General features: G+C 42.8%; 2 protein-coding genes across 9 annotated transcripts in view; both read right to left on the reverse strand.

The window, feature by feature from the left end:
• KAZN (kazrin, periplakin interacting protein) overlaps positions 1-2,638 on the reverse strand; it is a 455,715-nt gene extending 453,077 nt beyond the window's left edge. Inside the window, exon 1 of one of the 2 annotated variants that reach the window (XM_033921359.1) lies at positions 2,241-2,638. In XM_033921359.1, the coding sequence (XP_033777250.1) occupies positions 2,241-2,358 (118 nt within the window). In that variant the 5' untranslated portion in view covers positions 2,359-2,638. The remainder of the gene's footprint in view (positions 1-2,240) is intronic. The other variant, XM_033921358.1, reaches the window with a different exon arrangement.
• A 7,304-nt stretch (positions 2,639-9,942) lies between these two features.
• Positions 9,943-25,264, reverse strand: part of PRDM2 (PR/SET domain 2) — a 70,875-nt gene continuing 55,553 nt past the window's right edge. For all 7 annotated transcript variants that reach the window (XM_033921965.1, XM_033921961.1, XM_033921963.1 and 4 more), the window contains 2 exons: positions 13,788-18,120; positions 9,943-10,106 (listed from right to left, as the gene is read on the reverse strand). In XM_033921965.1, the coding sequence (XP_033777856.1) occupies positions 10,094-10,106; positions 13,788-18,120 (4,346 nt within the window). In that variant the 3' untranslated portion in view covers positions 9,943-10,093. The remainder of the gene's footprint in view (positions 10,107-13,787; positions 18,121-25,264) is intronic.

Raw genomic sequence — 25,264 nt, forward strand, 5'->3', positions numbered from 1 at the left:
CCTTCTCTTTTCCAAGCTGAAGAGCCCTCCTATCCTGTAGCTCTAACCACTACACCACAAAGAGAAAGAGAGATATTATATGACTTATGTTATATGAATGTTCTTTCATGCTGTTTATTATGGTATCATTCATACTCTGATGATCTTTATCATATTTCTGTTGTACGATTGTTTTACACTGCTGTTAAATTTTTACTGTTACTGGGATTCAATTTACCTTATTCAAGGATATTTTAAGTTTTCTGTTACGCTGTACCTGTTGTACGCTACTTTGGGTGAATATCTACTAAAATGGTGCGTGGTCTTCATCATAAGGCGTACGGGGACAGACTTAAAGATCTCAATCTGTATACTTTGCAGAAAAGGCGGGAGAGGGAAGATATGATAGAGACGTTTAAATACCTACGTGGCGTAAATGCGCATGAGTCAAATCTCTTGCACTTGAAAGGAAGCTCTGGAATGAGAGGGCATAGGATGAAGTTAAGAGGTGATAGGCTCAGGAGTAATCTGAGGAAATACTTTTTTACGGAAAGGGTGGTAGATGCGTGGAACAGTCTCTCGGAAGAGGTGGTGGAGACAGAGACTGTGTCTGAATTCAAAAGGGCCTGGGATAGGCACGTGGGATCTCTCGAAGAGAGAAAGAGATAATGGTTACTACGGATGGGCAGACTAGATGGGCCATTTGGCCTTTATCTGCCATCATGTTTCTATGAGAAAGATTTGCCTGCACTGCTTTCTTGGTATGCAAATCTCTCTCATGCATATTCATTGAAAACCTGGCCTGCCAGTAGATCTCGAGGATCGGACTTGAGCAACCCTGTCTTAGACTGTAATTCCTCCAGAGACTGGAAGGTACCTTCAGCTACTACTGAAAAGGTGTGAGCTAAATGCAAAAATTCCTAAATCCTTTAATTGACTCAGCAGAAGAAAGCAAGTAGTTGGCTTCAAACTTTCAGGGACAGAGTGCTTCAGAAACCTCCGTTATAGCGAAAACGGAACTTCTTCTGATTTTTTATGGGAAAAGTTCTGTTTTCTCTATAATGGGGGGGGGGGTTCACACACATCCCTCCCCCGCAATGGCAGCGTGAACACTAACCAATAAAGTGGGGGGGGGGGTTGCCACCCCAAGCCTCCAGTCGGAGCTCTTTAAAAATTATTTTTTCCCCTGCACGCTTCTGTCTTCCGCCGAATTGTCAGCACTGGATTGTCGGCGCGCTGGCATCTGGCGCGCAATTATCCCGTCACCCAAATCCTTTAGTTGCTGGTTCTGTATTAGACAAAATATTGATTGCTGCTTTGGTCCCTGTGGCCCATCCCATTCTGCTGCCTTTGGTTAATTTTGATAAAGAAAGCTCAGTGCAATGATGCATTGTACATTAATGTTTTGAGAATCTTGCCCTCGGTAAAGAATGACTTCTGTACGTTTTGTCTACGTTGGCCTTCCATCATCTTAGGTGCAGCTTAAATTGTAGGTCTAATTGGACAGCTGATTGTACTTACCTGGGGCTGGGATTTAGAAAAGGCAAAGTAATTGATCACAATTTCTAACCTATGGCCAGAGCCCCCAGAAGTGCAGAGATGATGCCTGATGATTAAAGGGCCTGCTAATTAACCTTCATTTTAAAAATCAGTGGAATGATCCAACAATTACTAAATTAGAGATGGGCTTCACTTGTACTCAACTGCCAAGAATAAAAATATTTTTTAAGACTCAAACATACAGCAAAGCAATTGAGGAGGAGAGTGTGGCGAGTTCAAACCCCGCTCTGCTCTCTGTGACCTTGGGCAAGTCACTTAATCCTCCACTGACCCAGGTACATTAGATAGATTGTGAACCCACTGTGGACAGATAGGGAAAATACTTGAAGTACCTGCATGTAAACCGTGGTTGTAAAAGTAAACCTACAAAAAGGCAAAATACAAGTCCCAATCCAAGGCAATTCCAGTCCTTGAGAGCCGGAGCCAGGTCAGGTTTTCAGGATATCCACAATAAATATGCATGAGATTTGCGTCTCAAGGAGGCAGTGCATGCAAATCCATCTCATACCTATTCATTGTGGATATCCTGAAAACCTGACCTGGCTCCGGCTCTCGAGGACCGGAATTGCCTACCCCTGCCCTAAACATGCCATCCAGAGGTGAACTTCATCAATACACGCTTGAAACACACACGTTTCAATCCCCAAATGGAGTGTAATCCCGTTGTCTTGTTTGCAAAGGACACCGATCACGGTCCTTACCTGACTCCATCATCTGGCACTGCTGTCCAAAGACTTGGGAGAACGTGACGTGGCCGCTTCCAGGGCTGGAGGTCGCTGATGAGTCCATTGCTCTCTTGGGGTCTTTTGTATTAGTCATATGGCATAGTCTAATAGGTATATAAAAGGGTTCGCCACCACGCAGTCCTCGCCCTACGGTAACACGATCGCAGCTTCGTGCATCGCACGGTTTACGAGCTCTTTAAAAGCGAATCGCGCGTTGGGGGGGAAGCCACAGGGCTTCTGGTGCCCGCTTTCGCGTCCCTTTCCTGCGGCAGCCCCGGCTCAGAGTGCAAATTTAACCACAGTGTCCGTGTCCCGGCGCAGCTGATGAATTTCAGCTGTCACGTGTGCAATGCACAAGACATTTCCTAGGGGGAGGGGGGGTTGCAAGGTGCTGGTGATCTTTGCAGGGCAGCTGTCTGAGAGCTCCAAATCCTCCTAGATTAGCAACCGGAATTCCTTCGCAGCTGGCAAAAACGATATCGATCCCCCCCCGACCCCCCCCCCCACCTGCGGCAATCTCTCGCCCCCCTCTCTCTAAATAGGGCAGTCGCCTTTCTTCCTCGATCCCTCCCTGCAAAGGAAGCCTGGGTCACACAATGTCTTCTCTCCCTCGCCCGCTGCATCGGCTGCTACTCTAACGGCATTCCGGAGACACAAGGAAATGCGAACTCAGCCGGCGCTTAACCCCTTCAGGCCTGCCAAGTAGTAGGCCCCGCAATGAAAATAAAGAAGGAAACAAACAGCAATGCCCTAATATTTTCAGATTTTATACCGTTCTCAGAGCGGTTTACATGAATTTATGCAGATGCTCCAGCATTTTTTCCCTGTCTGTCCCGGTGGGCTCACAATCTATCTAATGTACCTGGGGCAATGGGGGGATTAAGTGACTTGCCTGGGGTCACAAGGAGCAGCTTGGGTTTGAACCCACAACCTCAGGGTGCTGAGGCTGTAGCTTTAACCACTGCGCCACTCCAGAAATCAAAATGTAGTTACAGTGAGCTGAGTATAGGACAATCAAGCCATTGTGACATCACTGCTGAGGTTGGCTCTTATTGGTGGAATAAGGCATTATGATGTCACAATCCCAGCTCTGGTTACCAGAGGCTGAAACTTTTAACACTATCTATTTATTCAGTTCTCTACACCATTTTCCCAGGGGAGCTCAGAACAGTTTACATGAATTTATTCAGGTACTCAAGCATAATTTCCCGGTGGACTCACAATCTATCTAATGTACCTGGGGCAATGGAGGGGGGAGTAGGTGACTTGCCTGGGGTCACAAGGAGCAGTGTTGGTTTGAACCCACAACCTCGGGGTGATGAGGCTGTAGTTTCAACCATTGTACTACACTCTCCCAGTACAGGACAATCAAGCCCTTGTGACATCACTTTGGCTCTGAGGCATTGGTGGAATGAGGCATTATGACATCACAATATAAGTAAGTTTAACAGTTTCTTGGATAATTTTTGTTAGGGGGGTCTAATGGTTTGCCAGTATTTCAATTTCTTCTTCTATCTTAGATTATATTGTCTTTGCATTGCTATTTGTAGATTGACAATTTGATTGATACAAACCACCTAATGCTTACAGCGAATGGCTCTCCATCAACTAAATGGGCTAGAACCGGTAGCTACTGGATCATGGTCCTTGGCCAAGGGTTGTGTGTGCCAGAACACAGAAGTTGGCGCTGAGCCATTGGTCAAGCTAATCAGAAGCAAACATGAGTGGTTTCTGACACAATATTATGGAATTGGTAAAATGTTTTTAGAACTGCTCCTTTCCTAAGGAAGAGGATTTGAGGATTCATAGACAAAACTGCCGAAGACAAAGGCGCGCGCCGACAACTGAGCGCAAGACGGAAGTGTGCACCGAAGAAAAAGAGTGGTTTTAGGGGCTCTGATGGGGGTTTTTGTTGGGGAACCCCCCCACCTTACTTAATACAGATCGCAGTGGCATTGGGGGTTTGGGGGGCTGTAACCCCCCTCATTATACTGGAAATTTAACTGTTTCCCTATTTTTTAGGGAAAAAGTGAAGTTTTCAGTAAAATGTGGGGGGCTACAACCCCCCACAATGCGACGTGATCTGTATAAAGTGGGGGGTTCCCCCCACACCCCCTGTCGAAGCCCTTTAAAACAGTCATTTTCTTTGGCCGTGGCTCTGCATTGCGCTCAGTTGTTTGCGCACGCCTTTGTCTCGGCGCACTTTTAACCTGATACCGGATTTGAGGATTCTGAACATAATTTGAGTTGTCAGAGAAAAAGACAAACATAAAAAAAGACATATTGTATTGAAAACAGAGATCCAGCTTCTTGCTCTGATTTGCTGCATAAGTTGTTCCTTGGCCGGCAGGGACATCTTGAGGCAATCCAGTTAGCTTTTCAGGCAGCAGAAAATCTTTCATCTCATGTGAAGCAAATACCGTACTAACAGATTTAATGTTTACGGGCTACATTCACTAAGGACACCGATTGTGTCCCGACCATTTTGCGATCACTTAGCGACCCTGACCCAATTAGTCCTGATCTGCTCCCAATCCGTGCATGCAAATTTGGGGGAACGGCATGCAAATATAGGCAGGCATCGATTCACTTTAAAAAAATGAGGGACACCAACTGAGCTGGCTGATCAAAAAATAAGCAACTGCTGAGGACCAGTCGCTCAGGTCCTTTCCGACTGCCCTGCTCTGCCACGACTCTCCTCTTGCCGCCTTGCTCTCTGCTCTGACTCTCCTGCCCTTTTTAACACTTATGAGCACCAGCAAGATAAGTTCAAAAAAATATTTTTCCTATGTTGGTTTGTTAGCCACCACATCTCAGGGCGGTAAGGAACGTGTAAAGGCAGTGATGGTCCCAGTGGCAACCATAGTTCAATAAATTTTACTGAATAGTTTGGTTTGTGGGTCTGAGCACTTTACATTTCAAAAAATAATATTGTATTGAATATGAAGTAATTAATTTCTGTGAAATAGGGTATAGATGTGCGTGTGTCATACATTCACAATATTTGCCCCATTAAAAAAAATGCCTCCTGATGATGGTTTCCCCTCCCCCAAAAAATTGGCAGGAGAGATGCCCACTCCCTCCTCCTTCAGTAAACCACTCCCACAAGGAACGCGGAGCCAACCCCTCCCCACTCTTTCCCCAAAAAATAGCAGGAATGATGCCCACTTCCTCTTGCTGCCACAAACCAACCCCCCACCATGTCCTCCCAACTGACTCCCTCCCCCTTAAAATTGGCAAGAGGGATGCCCACTTCTTCCTGCCACCAGATGGCCCCTAGCTCCCCCCCTCCCCCCCGAAACACTCCCATACCTCAAAAATAGAAGACAGCGGAAGGGATGCCCAGTTCCTCTTGCTTGTAGGTCCGCCACTCCAAAATGGCGGGCCTTCCCCTTCCCAGTGCATCCTGGGATGCATAGAGGGGCCTCATTGGCTCAGATGCTTAAGGCATCTCTCAGAGAGGGGTCAGTTCAGGGGGGGGGTTCTTTGCGAAGGAGGGTGTCAGTGTGGGGGTTAGCAGCAGAAAGGATTTATTTTATATCAGGATTGTTCATCAAGGGGGGGGGGGGTCATCAGCACGGCACTTCATTTTGCTTTATGGACACATCTGTGCCTATAGGGAAAAAAAAACACAGGCAGACCTGTCACTAACACAGTTACCGACAGGTCTAGCTAGGCCTGTCAGATGTTTCAGATTGGTAATACCCATCTGATTCTGGAATGCAAGGTTAGGGCATCGATCGGATGCCTGGTTTTAATATTAATAACCTCATTTGCATACCAGAATCAGAGAATGTACGACAGCATGGAAAACCACACAGTGAGCCGTTTCGAGCACAGGTCGGCGAATCCGATTGGTTGCTAAACCAGTCAACCTGGTTTAAGCAATGATTGTTAGACAGAGACTTTAGTGATCTAGCCCAGACAGATATAGCAGGATAAACCTCCTCATATACAAATTAAATTGGTCCTCTGGGCAATGCAAATAAATCCACTGAAATTCCAAAGATTAACAAATCAAAGTTTTGCCTGTCACACGGACGATGGCCAGCGTTTCACATTCATGGCTGCTTCAGAGTACGAACACACTGCAAAGACCTCTGTTGTCAGAAACCAGCTCTTGCTGCTTCACTCTGCGCAGTGTGTTCATACCCTGAAGCAGCCATGAATGTGAAACGCTGGCCATCCTTGGCGTGACAGACCTTTCCTAGAGGAGCGCAGAGAAAGAGGGGACATACAAATACATTACAGGTCGCATTGAAGTGGAGGAAGAATTATTTTTCCTTATGGGCCCCACGGCAACAAGAGGGCATCCGCTAAAACTTAAGGGGGGAAGATTTCATGGTGACATCAGGAAATACTTCTTCACCGAACGGGTGATTGGTTGATGGAATAAACTTCCACGCCATGTGGTCGAGGCTAGTAGCGTGCTTGACTTCAAAAGTCAATGGGACAAACAGATGGGGGTGCTACAGAGTTATGCATAAAGGATGGATATACTAGGGAGGGAGGGTTCTCGAGTGGGCAGACTTGTTGGGCTGTCGACCCTCTTCTGCCGTCTTATTCTATGTTTCAAGTTTATTAGGATTTTATATACCGCCTATCAAGGTTATCTAAGCGGTTTTTACAATCAGGTACTCAAGCATTTTCCCTCTCTGTCCCGGTGGGCTCACAATCTATGTAATGTACCTGGGGCTATGGAAGATTAAGTGACTTGCCCAGGGTCACAAGGAGCAGCGCGGGGTTTGAACCCACAACCCCAGGGTGCTGAGGCTATAGATCCAACCACTGCACCACACACTCCTAATGTAGATAAGCTTTTGCATCAGCCCAATCTGTCTGAATTCGTATCAGCTATTACATACTTTTCATATCCTCTGGTATGCCGAGTTCTCGCCTCAATCTATGCATCTTTGGATGCGATGCAGCACTAGTGCGATATGTATAAGTCACCAGAGATCGATTCCTTTATTTTGCTTTTCCGTTTCGTCTCCACAAAATCAAAATGTTGACCATTATTCACTAGTAACACCGGGACAACTTACCTCGAGATACATGCTTCTCCCTATCCTGAAGTGCTTCTTTCCTTCAGATCTATGACCTGAAATGAACACAATAGCCGCTACCTTTTACCCTAGCACAGGGGTAGGCAATTCCAGTCCTCGAGAGCCAGAGCCAGGTCAGGATTTGCATGCACTTCCTCCTTGAGATGCAAATCTATCTCATGCATATTTATTGTGGATATCCTGAAAACCTGACCTGGCTCCTACCCCTGCCCTAGCATCACTATGACAGTCAGACTTGAACCCACGTCTGCCCTCCTATAATCTGTTCAAGATGTGACATATTTTGCTTCCTGGGGTCAATGTGTTCAAACAGGTTAATTTTGTGCACACCATGACAGGAATGAAACTCAGCCCCCATGCAAGAGTATGTTAGAGATGAACTCGAGATTCATTGCTAATGCTGTCTCAACACTTTCCTGCTGTCAAAGAGAGCTTCCTTCTGGAATTCATAAGGTGTAATATTTTTCGAGGGCTCCAAATCAGTCAGGTTTTCAGGGCAGCAGGAGCCCTTTTACGAAGGTGCGTGTTTTTAGCGCACGCAGGATTTTAGCGCGCGCTACACTTCTAAAACGCCAGCTCAATGCTGGTGTTAAGGTCTAGCGCATGGGGCAATTCAGCGCGTTAAAGCTCTAACGCATCTTTGTAAAAAGAGCCCTAAGACACCCATTATATTCCTATGGGTGTCTTAGCATTTAGCATGCATGAAATTCCTCCCTTAATGCACAAATTAAAGGAATTTGCTAAGTAAAGCTGATTAAAGGGTTTGTTTTTTTTGTGGGGTTGGGTTGTTTTTTTTTACTATGATCAAAAAATTGAAGCTTTAAGAACAGGTTTTGCCATTGGTTTTATTTTTTTTAGGCTTTTACCATTTTTAAAATAAAGTTTTCCGATTTTATTGCAAATTCTTACAAAAAATTTTATTGGGTTAACTTTATGAATTTTGTTAATGAAAATAAAAACTGACATTCTCCACTTAATCAGTTATTAACTACAAAAATGTACTCTGCGCCTGCTAGAACTTATAGTACACAAAAAGCAAGCTTCAGAGGTTTTTATAAAGTTTATTTTATTGGTTACAATTATATAAAATGTATCACGGTAGCGACATCTACCTGGTTATTAAGTGCTTGTAACACCATAAAAGATCTTTTTACATATATGACAGGTACACAAAGGTTCATTTCATGCTAGAAGAAAATTAGCATTAACTGTTCTTCATTTGCAGACCTGTACTTAAAATATATATATATATATGTCAATGCTGTAATGTTTAAAAAGCAATGACAACCTCATTTGTAGTCAAATTTTAATAGTCATAAGAATTCTCTTTTTAAATCATTTTTCAACAAATCTAACAGAAATTCAATACAGGAAAAACATTCTCCAGATCACCAACCTAAAAATGACCTTCCCCTCAAAAAAGTAAATCATAAAATATAAATCACATAGTACAACTGAAATGTTCAAAACAATTTAAATAATTTTTAAATATTTTATTTTTGTATTACCTACAAATGCTTTTTTTTTTTTTTTTATACAATATTTCAACACAAAAGTCCCCCATAAGAGAAATGTAACACATTGGGAATGATAGTGAAAGTGAAAGCATTAAAGTGGCACAAATTCACTAAACAAGTATTAAGCTACAAATTGTAAGAGGTAGATTACAGTTTAAATCAAGAACAAAAAAGTATGGGAGGGGGGAGGGGGCATAATTTAAACCCTGCAGGACACTGAACCGCTGGAGAAATGGCACCTATAGAAAAACTAAGTTACTGAACAGTAGACCAAACGTGTTACTTTTAGCTAAAAGTAAGGTGCAAATACTTCTGCCATAATCTCTTAATGTATCTTAATTTCTGTTTTATTTCTACATAAACCTTTAGGCCCTCTTTTACTAAGGTGCGCTAACCAATTAGCGCACACTAAACGCTAACGTGTGCATGTTAGCCTATGGATGTGTGAGCGATTAGCGCACGCTAATTCAATTAGCGCATACTAATCAGTTAGCATACCTTGGCAAAAGAGGTGGTTACTGTTTCCAAGGTTTGGGCTTTTGGATTTGTGAGATTCTAGCATTTTAATTAGTACCAGAAATGTATCTAATGTATATGGGAACATATGGATGTTTAAAAAAACCCCAAACAGGAACAGGTATTTTAAAAAATAAAAAAGTTCTTCTTTCCTCCCAATCCATGCTGGTCAGTAGAAAATCTTCAACACAGAAATTATTTATCATCTTGCTGGGACAACTGTCATCATCTGATGGATTTTATTTTTTTTTTGTAGACTAGAATAAATTCATTGCATTTTAGTTTAATGTAAATTATTTGCTTGTATTCCAACAATCCCTAAGTGTGTAATGACTTATATAACTTCCAGAGACCCTGCTAGCAAGGGTGGTTTGAAAGTGTCTCTTCTTCCTCCATCTGGTAACCAACATGGCCCGTGAGAAAAACTCCAATTCGGTCCAATGGCATCACATTATCTTCAGCCCAGCCTGTTTTACACAATTCATTTTGTTTTCTAAATGATCTTGAAGCTAGGCATGGACTGGGGCATACTGAAGAAAACACACAGCCAACTTGAATGAAGTCTTTCAAAAGAAGCCTGAAGGCATTGAACTATATGTGTTTTAGAGTCAGCTCAAACTGGTTTTGCAAGCCTGGCTCATCCATATATCCATCATCATAGTGTTCGCCTAAGCTTAGGAAATAAACAGCTCCACACTGTCTTTTCTCAAATACATTTTTTTTTCTTTCTTCACAGAAGGTTCCTTTGAATTAAGAAACCAAGAGTATTAGTGGCAAAGCAGTATAATTATTTTTCTAAATAAAAACTACACGTTTATAGACATATGACAGATAAGAAAAGCAAAAACCAGGATTGTAACAAGGCATCTGAAAAGTTGTGTCCTATGATACTGTGCATTCATAAAGAGGCCACACTTCCCATATTGTGTTAATATATATTACAATGGCTCAATATATTCCATAAAACTTTTACATTTAGCTCTACTACATGGTAGCGAGATATTCAGGGTGTTGAACGCCAGAGGCGTAACAAAATATGGCTGGAACCAGCTTTTATTCCCCTACAATTAGCAGCTTTTCCTGTTAACTGGGTTCAAGATAAAGAACATCAGAAGCAGACTTAACAACTCATCTCCCTAGTGAGAGTCAATGTTTCTCAAATCAGACCTGAAGTACTGTTAGCCAAGTTGTTTTTGAATCAGTGATAATTATAACAATCAATTGAAAGAAATGTTTTATTGCCCATCACTATAGTCCTAGGCAATGAACAAGGAAACATAAGAAATAATATACAGTGGTGCCTCGCACAGCGAACGCCTCGCACAGCGAACGCTGCGCACAACGAACTTTATGTCTTGATTCGTACAACGGACTTCGTTTCACACAACGAAGTCCGGGGTTCCTGCGGGGTTGGATCGCAGCGGGGTTGGTCGAGCCGCGAGGGTAGTCTCCTTCTCCTTACCTGCCCTGTCGCAGCACACAGCCGAACGGAAATCTTCCCGATGTCAGCGCTGACGTCGGAGGGAGGGCTTAAGCAAAGCCCTCCCTTCCTCCGACGTCAGCGCTGACATCAGGAAGACTTCCGGTCGGCTGTGTGCGGCTGCGGCAGGGCAGGTAGGAAGAAGGCAATGGCGAACGAAAGAGGGGGGAGGGGGCGGTCCGCCCCGAAGAATGTGCACAGCTGGTCAGGTCCCCCGATCGACCGACAACAGGCCCGGCCGACAAACCTCCCTGCCCTGTAGCCGCGAATCTAAATTACCTCTTACAGCAGCTTCAATAATCCAGCTGCTGTAAGAAGGTAATTTAGATTCGCGGCTACAGGACAGGGAGATTTGTCCGACCGGGCCTGTTCTGTTGTCGGTCGGGTGCAAAAGCGCCACAAAGGTGGAGGCAGGGAGGGAGGAAAGGTGGAGTGGAGAAGAAAAGACGCTTAAGGGGGGAGAAGGCCGCTGAAAGCACATGTTGGAGCAGGGGATGAGAGGGAGGGAGAGAAGGGGAAATATTGGACAAGGGCAGAAGGGATGCTAAATCATAGGGTGACAGGCAGAGAGAACAACAGGAAAAAGAGTGGAAGCAATCTTGAACCCTGAGGGTGAGGGCAGAGAGAGGTGGTGAGATGATTGATCATGGGGAGAGGGACAAAAGGGAATAGAGATGGGATAGGAAGATAGTGGAAGTAAAAGGACAGGGAGATGTATGTTTTTAGATGTATCTAAATAAAAATAATAACAAAAAATTTATCTTTTTTATGTCATCTTAGCATATTTTATGCTGCAGAACGAATTATTTTTTTTTACATGTATTCCTATGGGAAAACGCGTTTCACATAACGAACGTTTCACATAACAAACTTGCTCCTGGAACCAATTAAGTTCGTTGTGTGAGGCACCACTGTATATGACTAAAATATACAAAGACAAATTACACAATAAAATGCAACTGAAAGAAACATATAGTATCCCAACCAGACAAGATATATCATTCAACAAAAGCTGTTTGGAAACAGAAATCCTTTAACTGCTTCCTCAAACTGAGCATAACAGTTTCCAATCATACTGCCAAGAGCAATCCCTTCAATAATTCAGAACCACGCAGGACAATACTGTTACATATCTTTATTCTTCAAGATAGTTGTAAAGGAAGACAAGCCTGATAGGTTAAAGATCAAGAAGGGCACAATAAAGGAAAAAGATGTACCAATAAAGTCAAAGAATCTCATTTTAAATACCATTTACCAATTGTATGAGAAATCAATGAAGTTCCCAAAAAATGGGAGTGCTTGGAATTAAATTTTCTACTGCCCTTAACTTTGTGGTCATATTTTGTATCACTGGGCAACAGTTTGAAGGAAGAATAGAAACCCATGAAAGACAGAATCATACAAATCCAGAGAGAAGAGAACAAGCTGTTGAATTATTATTCTACAGTCCCCAGGGAACAATAGTTTTAAACACTAGAATAAATGTAAACATTTATATGGAAGAGGAATAAAGTTGTAAAGATGATGCCAAAATGATAATGTATTCAAAAAGTGGAAATATCTGATGCAAGTTGCTCATGTAAGGAAGCCCTCAAATGTTCTATACTTATACGTGGAACAGTTCGGTAAGGAAGACTGCCCAAAATGTCTCAAGGGTGATGTGAGAGATTTATCAATAGCTACAAGGAACATTTATTGTGGCTCAAAGTGCCACTGCTTATTGATTAACGGGTACCATACCATATTGATTCTTGTATCCTGCAAATGTCAGCTAGGAATCATTGCTTACATAATATTAGAAATGATAGAGATGCATAGATATCATAAAAATGACTGCATAAGAATAGGTCAGTGCAGTGAAGAGAACAGATGTGTTTTCAGCGCCTTACTGAATTGAAGTAGGAATTTGGTGCAAGCTGCTCAGGAGGCTGTTCCAGATTTTGGGGCCTTGGAACTCGAAGGTGATCTCGAAAAGAGCTTTCCTCCAGACCAAGCATGGGAAGTGGTAGCTTCCAGCATTGGATTGTCTTTGAATCAATGTAGAACTAACCTGCAATATGCACCCATATGAAACAGCCATCGGTAAAATGCATACTGTACTCAGAGGAACAAAACCAAAGGAAAAGGGAGGTCCAACCTTGTCTGCAGTGAAAAAACCAACCAGGAACAAACAAACCAAAACTGCAGATATGTACAACGATGTAGGCAAAATTTATTGTGACAACCAAAGTATATCTAAAAACCTTTTTACCAAACAGGGGACCCAGCACGGTCCGTGTTTCGGACAACCTTCATCAGGGGTCCGTTGTAGAAAAGGAAAGAAAAATATGTCACAAAAAAATTGCAGTAGAAAGAATTGCAGTAGAAAAAAACGGATTGTATGTATCGCCGAGATTTCACAATATTCAGTGACCCTCGGCGATACATACATACGTTCTGGTTCAGCAGTAACTTGTCTAACTTTGTCTTGAATCCCTGGAGGATGTTCTCCCCTATGACAGACTTCGGAAGAACGTTCCAGTTTTGTTAGAAGACTGCTTGCCCTGTATCAGTAGTATGGAATAGTGCTACTCCTTGGGTTTTGGCCAGGTACTAGTGACCTGGATTGGCCACCGTGAGAACAGGCTACTGAGCTTGATGGACCATTGGTCTGACCCAGAAAGGTAATTCTTATTTCTTAAGTGATAATTTTTTCTCTTATATCTTAATTTCAAAATACCCTAAAACGACATCCTCCTGTCTTTTTAAAAAAACTCTCCTTTTTAGTGGAACTGTATTCCTGCTTTATATATATTTGTGTGATGTTTGTCTATGATTCAGATACCTGGAAGGATGAATGGTAGAACAACTGATTTCAGAAACTGTAAACTCTTAGTTCTGCATAAACAGTTTATGTCCTTAACTACTAGTTTAACAACAAATGCATTTTATCATTTTTATTTACCTGAATTCTCTCAATTCTTGTTTTCCAATATCTTCTCTCCTATTATCAGAGGGCTCCATACTTGCTGCTAGTTGGGAGCTTCGTGTTATAGGTCCATTAATTCTTTCCCTCGATTTGACAGTAAACTTTTGCAATCTTTTCTTGTTTGTCAATGTAGATTTATTCTGCAAAACTGCTTTACTTTTTTGAATGCGAACATGCAACTTCCGTGCTGGTTTGCGCAAGATTTGTGAAGAATGGCTTTGAGCCATTGCTTTTGGTTTTTTCACCTCACCTGGAGTGATCCTGACCATTCTTAAGAGATTTGAGTGTTTTGCAGCAGAATTTTTTTTAGACTTGACATGAGGAAAATATTTTGTACTTTGCTTGGATTTTAGTGATGCACAGGGCAACTGAATTTGCATTGGGCCTGAGCTTCGAGCTCTTGTTTTTCCTAACCGAGTCTGCGTGCTCTGCATTTTAATCTCTGCATCTGCTGTTCGCCTTCGCTGGCTGCTCCCTCGCTCACTGTTTATAGTGTATGAAGCATTTCTGCCTTTCTTTGATGAACCGGAAGTAGGTTTTTTCGAGGTGGGAGAAGTGGGCTTTTTAGGGCAGCTGTAAGCTGCGTGTTTATTTAGACTGCCAACATAAGTGAACTCTCTGCTACAGAAAGGACAGACGTGAGATTCAGAATCAGACATATTTCTTTTCAGGTCTGCTTTATGCTTCACAGATTTATTTTTTTGTAAGATTGCCTTATGAACAAGCTGGTTCTTTTTCTTCAATGCAGTAAGTTTTAATTTGTTAGAAGACAGTTTGCTTATCTCAAGGCTGAAATTCAATTTTTTAGGCTGTCCTATTCGCCTGAAGGCATTTTTTCCAGAACTGTCTAGAACCACCATCCCGTTTTTGGGATGCACAATCTGTTTCAATGGTACTGGATTCTTTTGAGGGGTATATCTTTTCTTATCACTGGCAGAAGCACATACCAAAATGTGTTTATGTAATTCAGGCATATTATCGACACTCTTTCCACATTTAGTACAACGAATTGCTGTAGTAAAAGTCTGTGGAATATTGTGAGTTGTGAAGTTTGTAGCAGTAGCCCCAATACCCATTGGATTTCTATTGTGATACTGAAATGGAGGGGGTTTAAAGCTTGGATAATGTTGATTGAGGCCCATGCGCACATCTGGCTCCTTTGTCTTTTCTCCAGAGGCCATTATTTTTATGGTTGTATAAAGCTCTTCTGATGAGTCATTTAGATCTCCTTCCTCTTCCTGAGAGGGTAGCAAGGAATCTGTTGGCAAACTCTGTATATGGTCCATGTTTACCTTGCTGGGATCAGTGAAATTCTGAGGTCTCAGTGTTTTACCTTCTAATTCGTGATGGGTGTATTCTTTATCGGGGTGAAGATCCTGTTGATGCTGGTGCAAGTTGCACAGAAAAGCAAATTCTTTCTTACAGACTGAGCAAACAAATATCTTTCCAACACCATGCAGTAAAAAACGATGTTCTGACAAATCTGATGCATCTTTAAACAGCTGCACACAGAATTCACATTTAAAGGGCCATTCTTCAGCATGTACAGATAAATGTTTAGTAAGGTCTTTAATAGATTGGAAGGGTAATTCACAAACATTGCACACAAAGTTTTTATTGAAGGTCTCTGGAACTTTTCCTGTTTCAGGTTCATTTGCCATATGTGGCTTTTCGATTGCTACTGCCTCCTCTTCAACTTTCTCCTCTTTAAGAGGTTTTGTAAGGAAAGGCTCTGGATTTACAGGAGGAGAAACTACTGAAAGAGATGGAGGAGAAGAGGAGCGTGAGGAAGAAGAGGTGGGGGAAGAGGAAGAGACAGTGGAGGAAGATGAGGATGAAAAGAGGGTGGGAGGACCAAGTGATGTCATGGAGTTGGAAGGGTCATCATCGGAAGGAACAGGTGATAGAGAAAGAGATCCTGTAGGTGACAAGACTGGAAGAGGAGACTGTGAACTTACATTAGATAGAGGTGATGAGCATGAAGAAATGGGACTAGAACTAGACAAGGAGTCAGGAAGTGGAGAAGGAATAGAAGGAAGGAGAGGTGGTGGTGAAGAGGCAACACTTAAGACAGGAGGACATGGTTGAGGGGAGGGTACATTTGTTAGGGTCAGATGTGGCGGTGACTGATGTGGAGGTGTCTTATGTGTGTGCTCACCAGAAGCTTGTAGCACAGGTGAAGAAGGGGAGTTATGAGAAGTCACAGCTGGCAGAGGTGAACAAGAACTAATGTCGGGCTGTACAGATTCTTCTGTGTTACACGAACTTGGACTCCTGTTCAAGTATGATGTATTTTCTACAGTTGCATCTATTCCATTGTATTCATTCAACAAAACTTTTTGTAGCATGCAAGTGGTAGGCTTCTTCTTTTTGTTACCACTGCAAGTTGGCTGCACTGGATTACTTCCTTTGAGTTCCTTTGATTCAGTGCTATCGCAACATTTTTTGTGTACGCTAAGATCTAGTACAGATTCCCAAGGAACTTGAATCTTATTGTCGTTTTCAGATCTTTGCTTAACACCACTGGATAAATCCAGCGGCTGCTGGTTGCACACATTACCAAAAGTGATATTGGTTGTCCAGTCTTTTGATTTTTTATATTCATCAGTGCATAAAGGGCTCACATTTTCCCTTTCATCCTTCCCAGACAAGCTCCATGATGGAGAGCTTTCATGATTTTCCAGTTTAGGAATTTTTGAACCAAGTCCATCATTCCACATTGTTTTTCCATCACCTTGTTTTACAAAGTCTCGAAGTGCTGGACTATGCTGTGGAGAACTGGGAGGTGTGCTGGTTCTCCTCTTAAATCTGTTACACACTGTAGGCAAAATTGATGGTGAAGATGAAGATGATGATGTAGCAAGTCCTAATTTAGGGACTTCCGTCAATAATGCTGGATTTAGTTTATTATTGTCCTGGGTCTGGAGGAGTTGCTTAAGTTTTGAAGATAAATAAATACTTTTATCTTTTTGAAAAGATAAATTATCAGTCACTGAAATACTAAGAGGAAGGTTAAGAGAACAAGTTGCTGTTATAGGTTCAGCATCAACTTCCGTTTTAATTTTAGGTAAAAAAGGAGGGCTAGCTGTCCTCCTCTTTTTGGGATCATTCTGTCCACTACTAGATGATTCTTTCTGAAGTTCAGTCATAATTGTTTGTGAAGCATTTATTTTTTGAGAAATTTCCATAGTAACAGGAGAAAGCAAACAGTTCAGTCCATATATATCAGCAGAATTGGATTCTACTTCAATTACTTCACAATTACTAGTACTGTTGCTGCACTGAATTTTACCATCAATATAATAGTTTAAGTTTTCTGAGATATTGTTAGAAATGTCCATTATGTATACATCATCTGCTTCACCATCTTCTTCAGTTTCTGTATTTGTTACATATACATTTTGGGTTGGCTGTGCCTGTTCAGTTTGAAGCCGTTGGTCTTCAAGTAGACATCCTTTTCGCCGTACCCCTTTCGGAATAAGATGGCGTTCATGGACCCTACGCTGATGTCTACGCACATTTGTATGAGTTCCAAAAACTTTTTTACAGTATTTGCAAGGATGCAGTTCTTTAGATTCACCATTCTCTTCTGTAAGACAATTTAATATTTCTTGGGTATCTTTCTCAGAATCTAAGATATTGAAATCCTGTAGAATACCAGACGTATTCAGTTCATCTGCAGATTTTTGAGATGCCTCATTCAGAGGAGTTTGGCTGTCCATATTTTCCTCAGAAGTCATCAATGCTGAAGGTTTTCTCTTTGGCCCTGCCTCATGACGCCGTTCATGCCTTCGACGGTTGATCTGTGTACCAAAGGCTTTTCCACAGTACCTGCATTTGAAAGCATGATTAATAGCGGACACATGGATATGCATGTGGCGCTCAAGTCCTTGCTTAGTTGTAAACTTTCTTTCACAATACTGGCAAGGAAACATGAAGGTTTCTAATAGGTCACCATATGATTCTCCTTTTGTTTTTGCTGTTTTCACAACAGGCTTCTTCTTAGGTGAGCTTTCTGAATTTTCTTCATTTGTGCTCTTCTGTTCATCTAAAGTTTCTATGTTTTCTTCACACTCAGTTGCTGAATCTTTTTCTGAACTTTCTTTAGGCGTGTTGTCGTCACCCATATTTTTATCCGTTTCATATGTTATTGCATTTAATCTGTCCTCAGGCAGGTTTTGAGACTTACAAAGAGGAATTGAAGTCATGAATTTAGGGAGTGCATCTTGATTTACCATCTCTTGAATCACAACAGTCTGTTCCACTGACAAAATTGCTGAAACAGAAGGTTTCTCATCTTCTTTAGGACCTAAGAAAATAAAAACATCATCACCAAGAGTTCGTTATAAAACTCTTATGTCCCTCCCTACATGCAAAGAGAAAGGACAAATTGAAGCACTAAAGATCTGATTGTATGTAGGCAACTGTAGCTGAAGTACTGTAACACTTTACATCAGAAGTTCTTAACATATGGGTCAGAATCCCAAATGGAATGCATCATCAATAGATGATTTAATGGAAACAAGTCTATTCCCCCTTCCTCTGGACTTCAGCTATGAAATAGTGCCAGTCAGCATGAGCCTCGAATCGGTGAGCATTCACAGGCCCTGCATTCGTCTCATGTGCAGATTTCCCTACTAAACTAGAAAACCAAGCAGAGTATTGGCATCTATAAGCATACACTGACACATGGGGTCCTGTTCCAACTACTGCTACTGTTGTTGATGCATTCATGCTTTGGATAAGAGAAGGAACAAGATCAGAAGTAAGGGCCTGCTATTTTGTTTTCATCACTAACTGGAGCCAAGTGAATTCTTAAAGTGTTAAAATGGTATCATACTGGTTAAAAGTTTGGTATGTACTGCTTTAAAATAAGGTGAAATTTTCTTAGCTGCTAGTTTACTTTCCTCAAGGTCTGCCATACCAATCCACATAAGTGGGTTATGCCATCCCAACTCCCCAACTAACAGATGGAGGCAGACATCATCACTAGTATAAGGAACCAACATTACAGATTAACATAGAGCCCATCATTATGGAACATTACTATAGCATGTATAAGTGTATCAAGAAAGTAGATTAACAGAAAGGATTCTCACTTAGGATCAATAGTATAGGTCAACCTTATTAAAATAATCCTATATACAAGTCCAGAACTCAGTTCCTTGAGGACTGAGAGCTTCCAGCCCCAGATTCACTAGAAAGCATTCTATATTTAAGATCCCCCCCCCCCAATTGAAGACAGAACTCAAATTGTAGTTTTCCTGGGCAGCTCCTGAGCAAGTCTTGAAGGACTCAAGGAAAAGAAATTAGCAGGTAAGAACAAATTTTACATTCTTTTTCATCCTATTAGACCAGTCCAAATGAGGAAGGAATACAATATTAAAGTTTCAAGAACCCTGGATGGGAGAAGACAAGGACCTGACACACATTATTCAGAGGCAACATGAGTCCCATGAACTAGTCTTTTAGGAAAGATCTTAAGATGGTGCAACAGGACTAAAAAGGAAATAAGTATGATTACATTTCATTTTCCTTAGCAACCAGCTGCACCATCCTTGATGTAAGATATGAAAATGAATAAAGATTTTTTTTTTTTTTAAAAAGGATGTACCCAAGCAGAAACTTATTGGATGGGCTCTGCCTAGCAAATTCAGTTTGTAATGCTTCACAAAGGAATGAAGCAAGTTGCCACCCTGCAGAAATCTTCAGATAAACCACCTGAGCCTCTGCCAAAGATGAACCTGAAGGATAAAAGTCTTCCACATCAAGTAGAGCAATGAATGCAATAAAGACAATCCAACAGTGGAGTCCAAAAACATCTTTTAAGTATAGCGGCAAGTTTTTCACCTTCTTATGGACGCTATTTGAGATGTATTGATTCTCTTCATGTGTGCAGTCCATCACTGGACTTTATTTGAATTGGATTTCATTACATGCCTCCCTCCATATTCACGGTTTTGGGGTTTGTGAATTTGGTTATACATAAGTCTGCAAACAAGCAGCCTCCCCTCCTGCCTCCACAGCTTACCTTTAAAGCCTCGTGATGTAGTGGTAAAGTGGGGCAGGAGCAATCCTCTTACGCTCCTGCCCCGTGCAGATCCGCTATAAAAAATGGCTGCCTCAAGTTCTTGCTTCGGTCTCGTGAGACCAACGCAGGAACTTGAGGTTGACATTTTTGATAGCAAATTTGCTTCACCACTAGACTACCAGGGCTTAAAAAGTAAGCCATGGAGGGGTCCAGGCGGTGGGAGGGAGTCGGGGTAGGGGGTCCTAAAGTTATTCATAAGGAAGCTATGCACCTAAGCTTCACGAATATGAAGATAGACCTGTACTAGTGTTCCCTGATGCATGCATATGTTTTGCCAAATCATGGCCATGTCAAGTCTCTTGACGTTACAAACCGAGTCTTGACATCATGAACTTGTTTTTTTGACTGAACCATTGGATGGTCTTCATTGCATACATCACTCCACTTTTTTGTTTTGTTTTTGCCTCTGCTGAAGATGTCACCTGAGCACGAGTTAAGTGCATTCATAAGCTGGAAGCAATTGTTTGTTCCTAGGGCTGAGAAATCTACATCAACCCTTCTGCTCTGATGCCTCTATTGTTCCTACTGTCTGACTCCCAACTGATACTAAGCTTTACATTTTTTGTTCTGGATCTAAGTACAAAATTATAAATTTACCACGTTATAATGTAAGTTTATTTTGAAGCTGGAGTTGGACTCAGTATGTTTATTTTACCAGCTATAATTCACCCAAAATTCCTACCAACTCAGACTCCACAACCCTGTTTCTTCCTGTAAAGCCTTGACTGCTACCTTTACCCAATAAGCAATGGACACCTCCTGGCCCTTTCAGGGGCCAATGGAAATAAGGGTATGGGTAATGCATTTGATATACCATCTTTCAGTGGTACAACTAAAGCAGGTACCTAGTGGACTCACAATCTAAGTTTTTGTACCTGAGGCAACAGAAGGTTACGCGACTTGCTCAGTGTCACAAGGAGCTACATTAGGAACTGAACCCGGTTCTCTTCATTCTCAGCCCATTGCACTAAATATTACAACAAACAGAAGATCATCTCTTGTAAGTATTGAAACAGGAATCTGTGGATATCCACGGGGGTGGGAGATTGTCAAATGAGTGCTTGCAGGTATGTATACTCCTTCAAAGATTATGCAATGTCCCTATAAGGAGCCAAGGACTCCACTAGCACCTTGCCTCTAACATGAGATGGCTGCCAACTGGACTATGAGTTCAATTCCAACCCCTGCTGCAGAAAGTTGAGCACCCTAAAGCCATCGGTATAATGTGTGGCGGCGGCGAAGAAAGCAAACAGGATGTTAGGCATAATTAAGAAGGGGATCACGAGTAGATCTGAAGATTTCATAATGCCACTTGATAGAACAATGGTCAGACCGCACTTAGAATATTGTGTCCAACACTGGTCTCCATACCTCAAGAGGGATATAACTCTGTTGGAGAAAGTGCAGAGGCGAGCCACGAAACTTGTCAAAGGAATGGAGGATTTGACCTACAAAGAACGACTCAGGAAACTGGGACTGTTTACCCTCGAGAAGAGAAGACTGAGAGGGGATTTGATAGAGACTTTTAAAATATTAAAAGGATTTGATAAAATAGACCAAGAAGCAGCATTGCTAACATTTTCAGATGTGACACGGACGCCTCTCAAGGGCCAAACTGTACACCAGAAGGGATCTGGATCTTCATTTCTACCAGATTCTACCTGAACAACTCTCAACCCATGGGTGGAAAAGTGGGGCTTCCTCTAGTAGCTGAACCAGGTCTGTGTACCACAGCCTTTGGGTGTCAAGCCAGAATCATCAAAATAACCAGAAAGAAATGACATGCTATTCTGTTAGGGACATGACCCATCAGGTGCTAGGGCTAAAAGTCGAAGCTTGTCCCCTGGGACACTGATGGACTAAGGCATCTATTCCCATCGAGACCACGTCCTTCTAGTGACTGAAGAAGTGATCCTTCTTGGCATTCCTGACCGAGGCAACAAAGGTCAAAGACAAGCTGCTCCCACTGATCCAGAAGATTTAGAAGCTGTCTGTCCCCTTGAAACAACAGAGAGCAGCTGAAAAAGTCTGCCTGAAAATTTTCCTTGCTGGCTAAGTGGACTGCTGATAATGCCAGATGGTTTACCTTCACCTTCAAGGTTCATTGCTTGTTTCCTGGTGCCCCAAATGCTTATTGATATAGATCACTGCCATCTCATTGTCAGTCATCACTCGGACTGCTCTCCCCCAGAGCCGAGGAAGAATTGCACCAAAGCCAAATGAGCCAACTCCAGGCATCTGATGAACCAAGAGGCTTCCAGAGGAGACCAGCATACCCTGCACCACTAAGCCCCAACAGTGAACCCCCCAGCTGAGAAGAAACACAGGTGGCCACAACCATTCAAACCAGGTCCCAGGTAAACCTCCTGGCATTATCAGCAGCTAACAGAACAGCCCCTCTCCCCCCCACCCTCCGAAGATGGTGCCTGGAACAGTCCCTACAGGCCAGGCTGTGTCAAGCATTGAGAGAAAGCACCAAATGGTCACTTGTTTCTCAGGATTTTGACTGCTATGGAATCAAAAAGGCTGCATGGAGAGGCAGCGTTTGGTAACAAGCCCAAGGGATCATTTCCAGGGTTGCCACCAGAGTCCATGAACTAAAAATGGTTCCAGTGCTGTGAAGCTTCCAAGCTACACTTCTGGACCTTCAACTTGTCCATGCACTCAAAAATCATGGCCTGGGTTATACTGAAATCTGAGTGGGAGACACATGACTCTGCCTGATTCACCATCCAGTTGAAATGTTCCAGGAGCAGGGTGATCTAAGAAGTGACCATTGGAGTCCAGCAAGAAAGTAGAGCATCCTGCAGCAGATGCAGATGGGCTCTGGCTCAACGGACCGCATCGACTGTTGCCACCATGGTCCCTATAACCTGGAGGTACTGCCAAGCCGTCGGGAACAGAGTGGCCAGAAGATCCCTGTTATAGCTTCTCCTGATATACGGGCAGAAACACTTTGTTCTGACTCGTATGAAATCAAACTCCCAGTTACTCCAAATCCTGGGTGAGCTTGAGGTGACTCTTCTGGAAGTTGATCACCCAGCCAAGATGTTGCAGCAACAATACCACCTGATGGCCAGCACGAAACCCCTTGGACAGCGAGGGAGCTCTGATCAACCGGTTATACAGCCACAGGTCAACCAGGACACCCAAGGTGTGGAGATGTGCCGCCAACAACATCATCATCACTTTGGTGAAGGTCTGGGGTGCTGTCACCAACCCAAAGAGTAGCTCAGCAAGCTGAAAATGTTGCCCCAGAACATGGAACCCCATATACTTACAATGGTCTGGGAAAATGGGAATATGGAGATACACCTCCATTAGATCTAGGGAGGCTAGAAACTCCCCCGACACCACCGATGCTATCACTGAGCGCACCGTCTCCATGCAGAAGCAAGGGACTTTCAGTGCTGCATTGACCACCTTGAGGTCCAGAATGAGTCTCCAATCATCGGATCCTTTCTTTGGAACGATGAACTATATAGAGTCTCCTCCAAAGCCCAAGTCTCATTCCGACGTGGGTTCGATGGCCACAAAATACAACAGTCTGCGGACTGCACCCCAACCACCTTCTCGGGGTGGCCCACAGGATAATCCAGAAAATACTCCAATTTGTAGGCATCTCTGAGAATCTCCAGAACCCAGTAGTAGGATGTGATGGCCTGCTATTTCGCCAGATAAGGCCGACAACCACCCACCGATGCGTGGAGGAGGAGACATTGGCCTGGTGTCAGAACTGTTTCTTAGTGGAAGCCGCCGGCCAGCTTGCTGTGGACTGCTGATGGCGAGAGCCGCCAAAGTACAGCCTGGCAGACGAAGAGGACTATTGTCTCATGGAAGGACCCGAGTACTGACGAGAACGCTGAAAGGGACAAAAAGTAGAACGTCCAGAATTCCTAGAAGAGTGGGACCTGCTCCCAAGCAATGCCTTGGGTTTACAATCCTGAACACTGGCCATAAGGTCATCCAGATCCTGGCCAAACAGGAACTGACTCTTGAAGGGCAACCGGCTCAATGTTGCTTTAGAAGAAGAATCAATAGACCACTGCTGGATCCAGAGACAGAACAGGTGCCAAGTTTGGCGAAAACTTTCAAGATGTCATACAAGGCATCAGCCATATAATCCACTCCAGAGATGAGAAAATCCAAATCACAAAGCTTCACCATGTCAGGATTATGGCGCAGCTTGGACTGGCACGGCCGTGCCAAGAAAGAAGAGGCTGATGTCGCTTTAAAATCATCCCGACCCAAATCAAACAGACGCTTAAGGATGAAATCCACATGTCTGTCCTGGACAACCTTCAGGACCACCCCCCATTACTAGGGCGAGATGTGAGTTTGGTGACCTGCATCACTGAAGAATCCACCTTCGGGGAAGTAAAGCGCTTATTAGAGCCATCTGCCATGGGATAAAATCATGCCATGGCTCAAGCACATTTCAAGGGACCCTCTGGAGTCTTCCAGATATCTGTAAGAATCAGAACAAGGTCAGGATGATCAGAAGAGGCAGATTGTAGACTCTTGTCACTCATTAGGGTACATTCAGCAGTGACCGGCTATTCCATCTGCAGTTTCAATTCCTGCAGAGATCCAGAAATGAAATCAACAAGATGGGTGGGTTTGAAAACTCTGCGCACAGTGGGGTCCTCAACCAAATCATGAGCTTTGCATAGATGCGGATCCTGGAGATCTGCCAGATTCGCCACAACAGTGGCCATCGCAGAGCTATCCTGCAAAAGCAGAGGAATGGAAAGAGTGTTTAGCGCAACTGCAGGCACAGCCGTCTTACTCCCTAGAGCCCTGCAGGAAGGCAAGAGAGACAGACCCTGGCCTCCTGGAGCAGGAGTCCCTGTGACTGGCACAGAGGACGGTGGAAGGAAAACAGGCAGAGATTTAATGTTAACGAGGCTTTCTATATGAATTCTCACGAGAAGGGATGACTACCCACAGGTTTAGGCATAAAGTGCTTGTCAGAGTAGAATATCAAAATTCTGGTCACAAGAATAACGACATTTTAGATTCCTAACATACAGTAAAATCATCCTTATGGGTAGCATTTAAAAATAGAAAGGAACGTTTTCTGATCAAATTCAACTTACTAATTAGGACATGCTATTCAAATATTCCCAATAAAATAGGATTCTGTAGGGACCTTTAAAAAAAAATACCAGTTCAGATTACATGCATGCTATTGCATGATTGAATATGAAAAATTATGCAAAAAGAAGCCTTTATTTTTGAATTGCTAGTATCTGATTACAGAATATATTCAGGCCCAAATTTAGGAATAAGCAACATAGCCAACTGTCTAGGGTGCCAAATTTTGAAGGCTCAAACTCCTGGAATAAACATAATTCGATTC

The sequence above is a fragment of the Geotrypetes seraphini genome, chromosome 15 (assembly GCF_902459505.1).
Source record: "Geotrypetes seraphini chromosome 15, aGeoSer1.1, whole genome shotgun sequence".
NCBI classification, from domain to species: domain Eukaryota; kingdom Metazoa; phylum Chordata; class Amphibia; order Gymnophiona; family Dermophiidae; genus Geotrypetes; species Geotrypetes seraphini.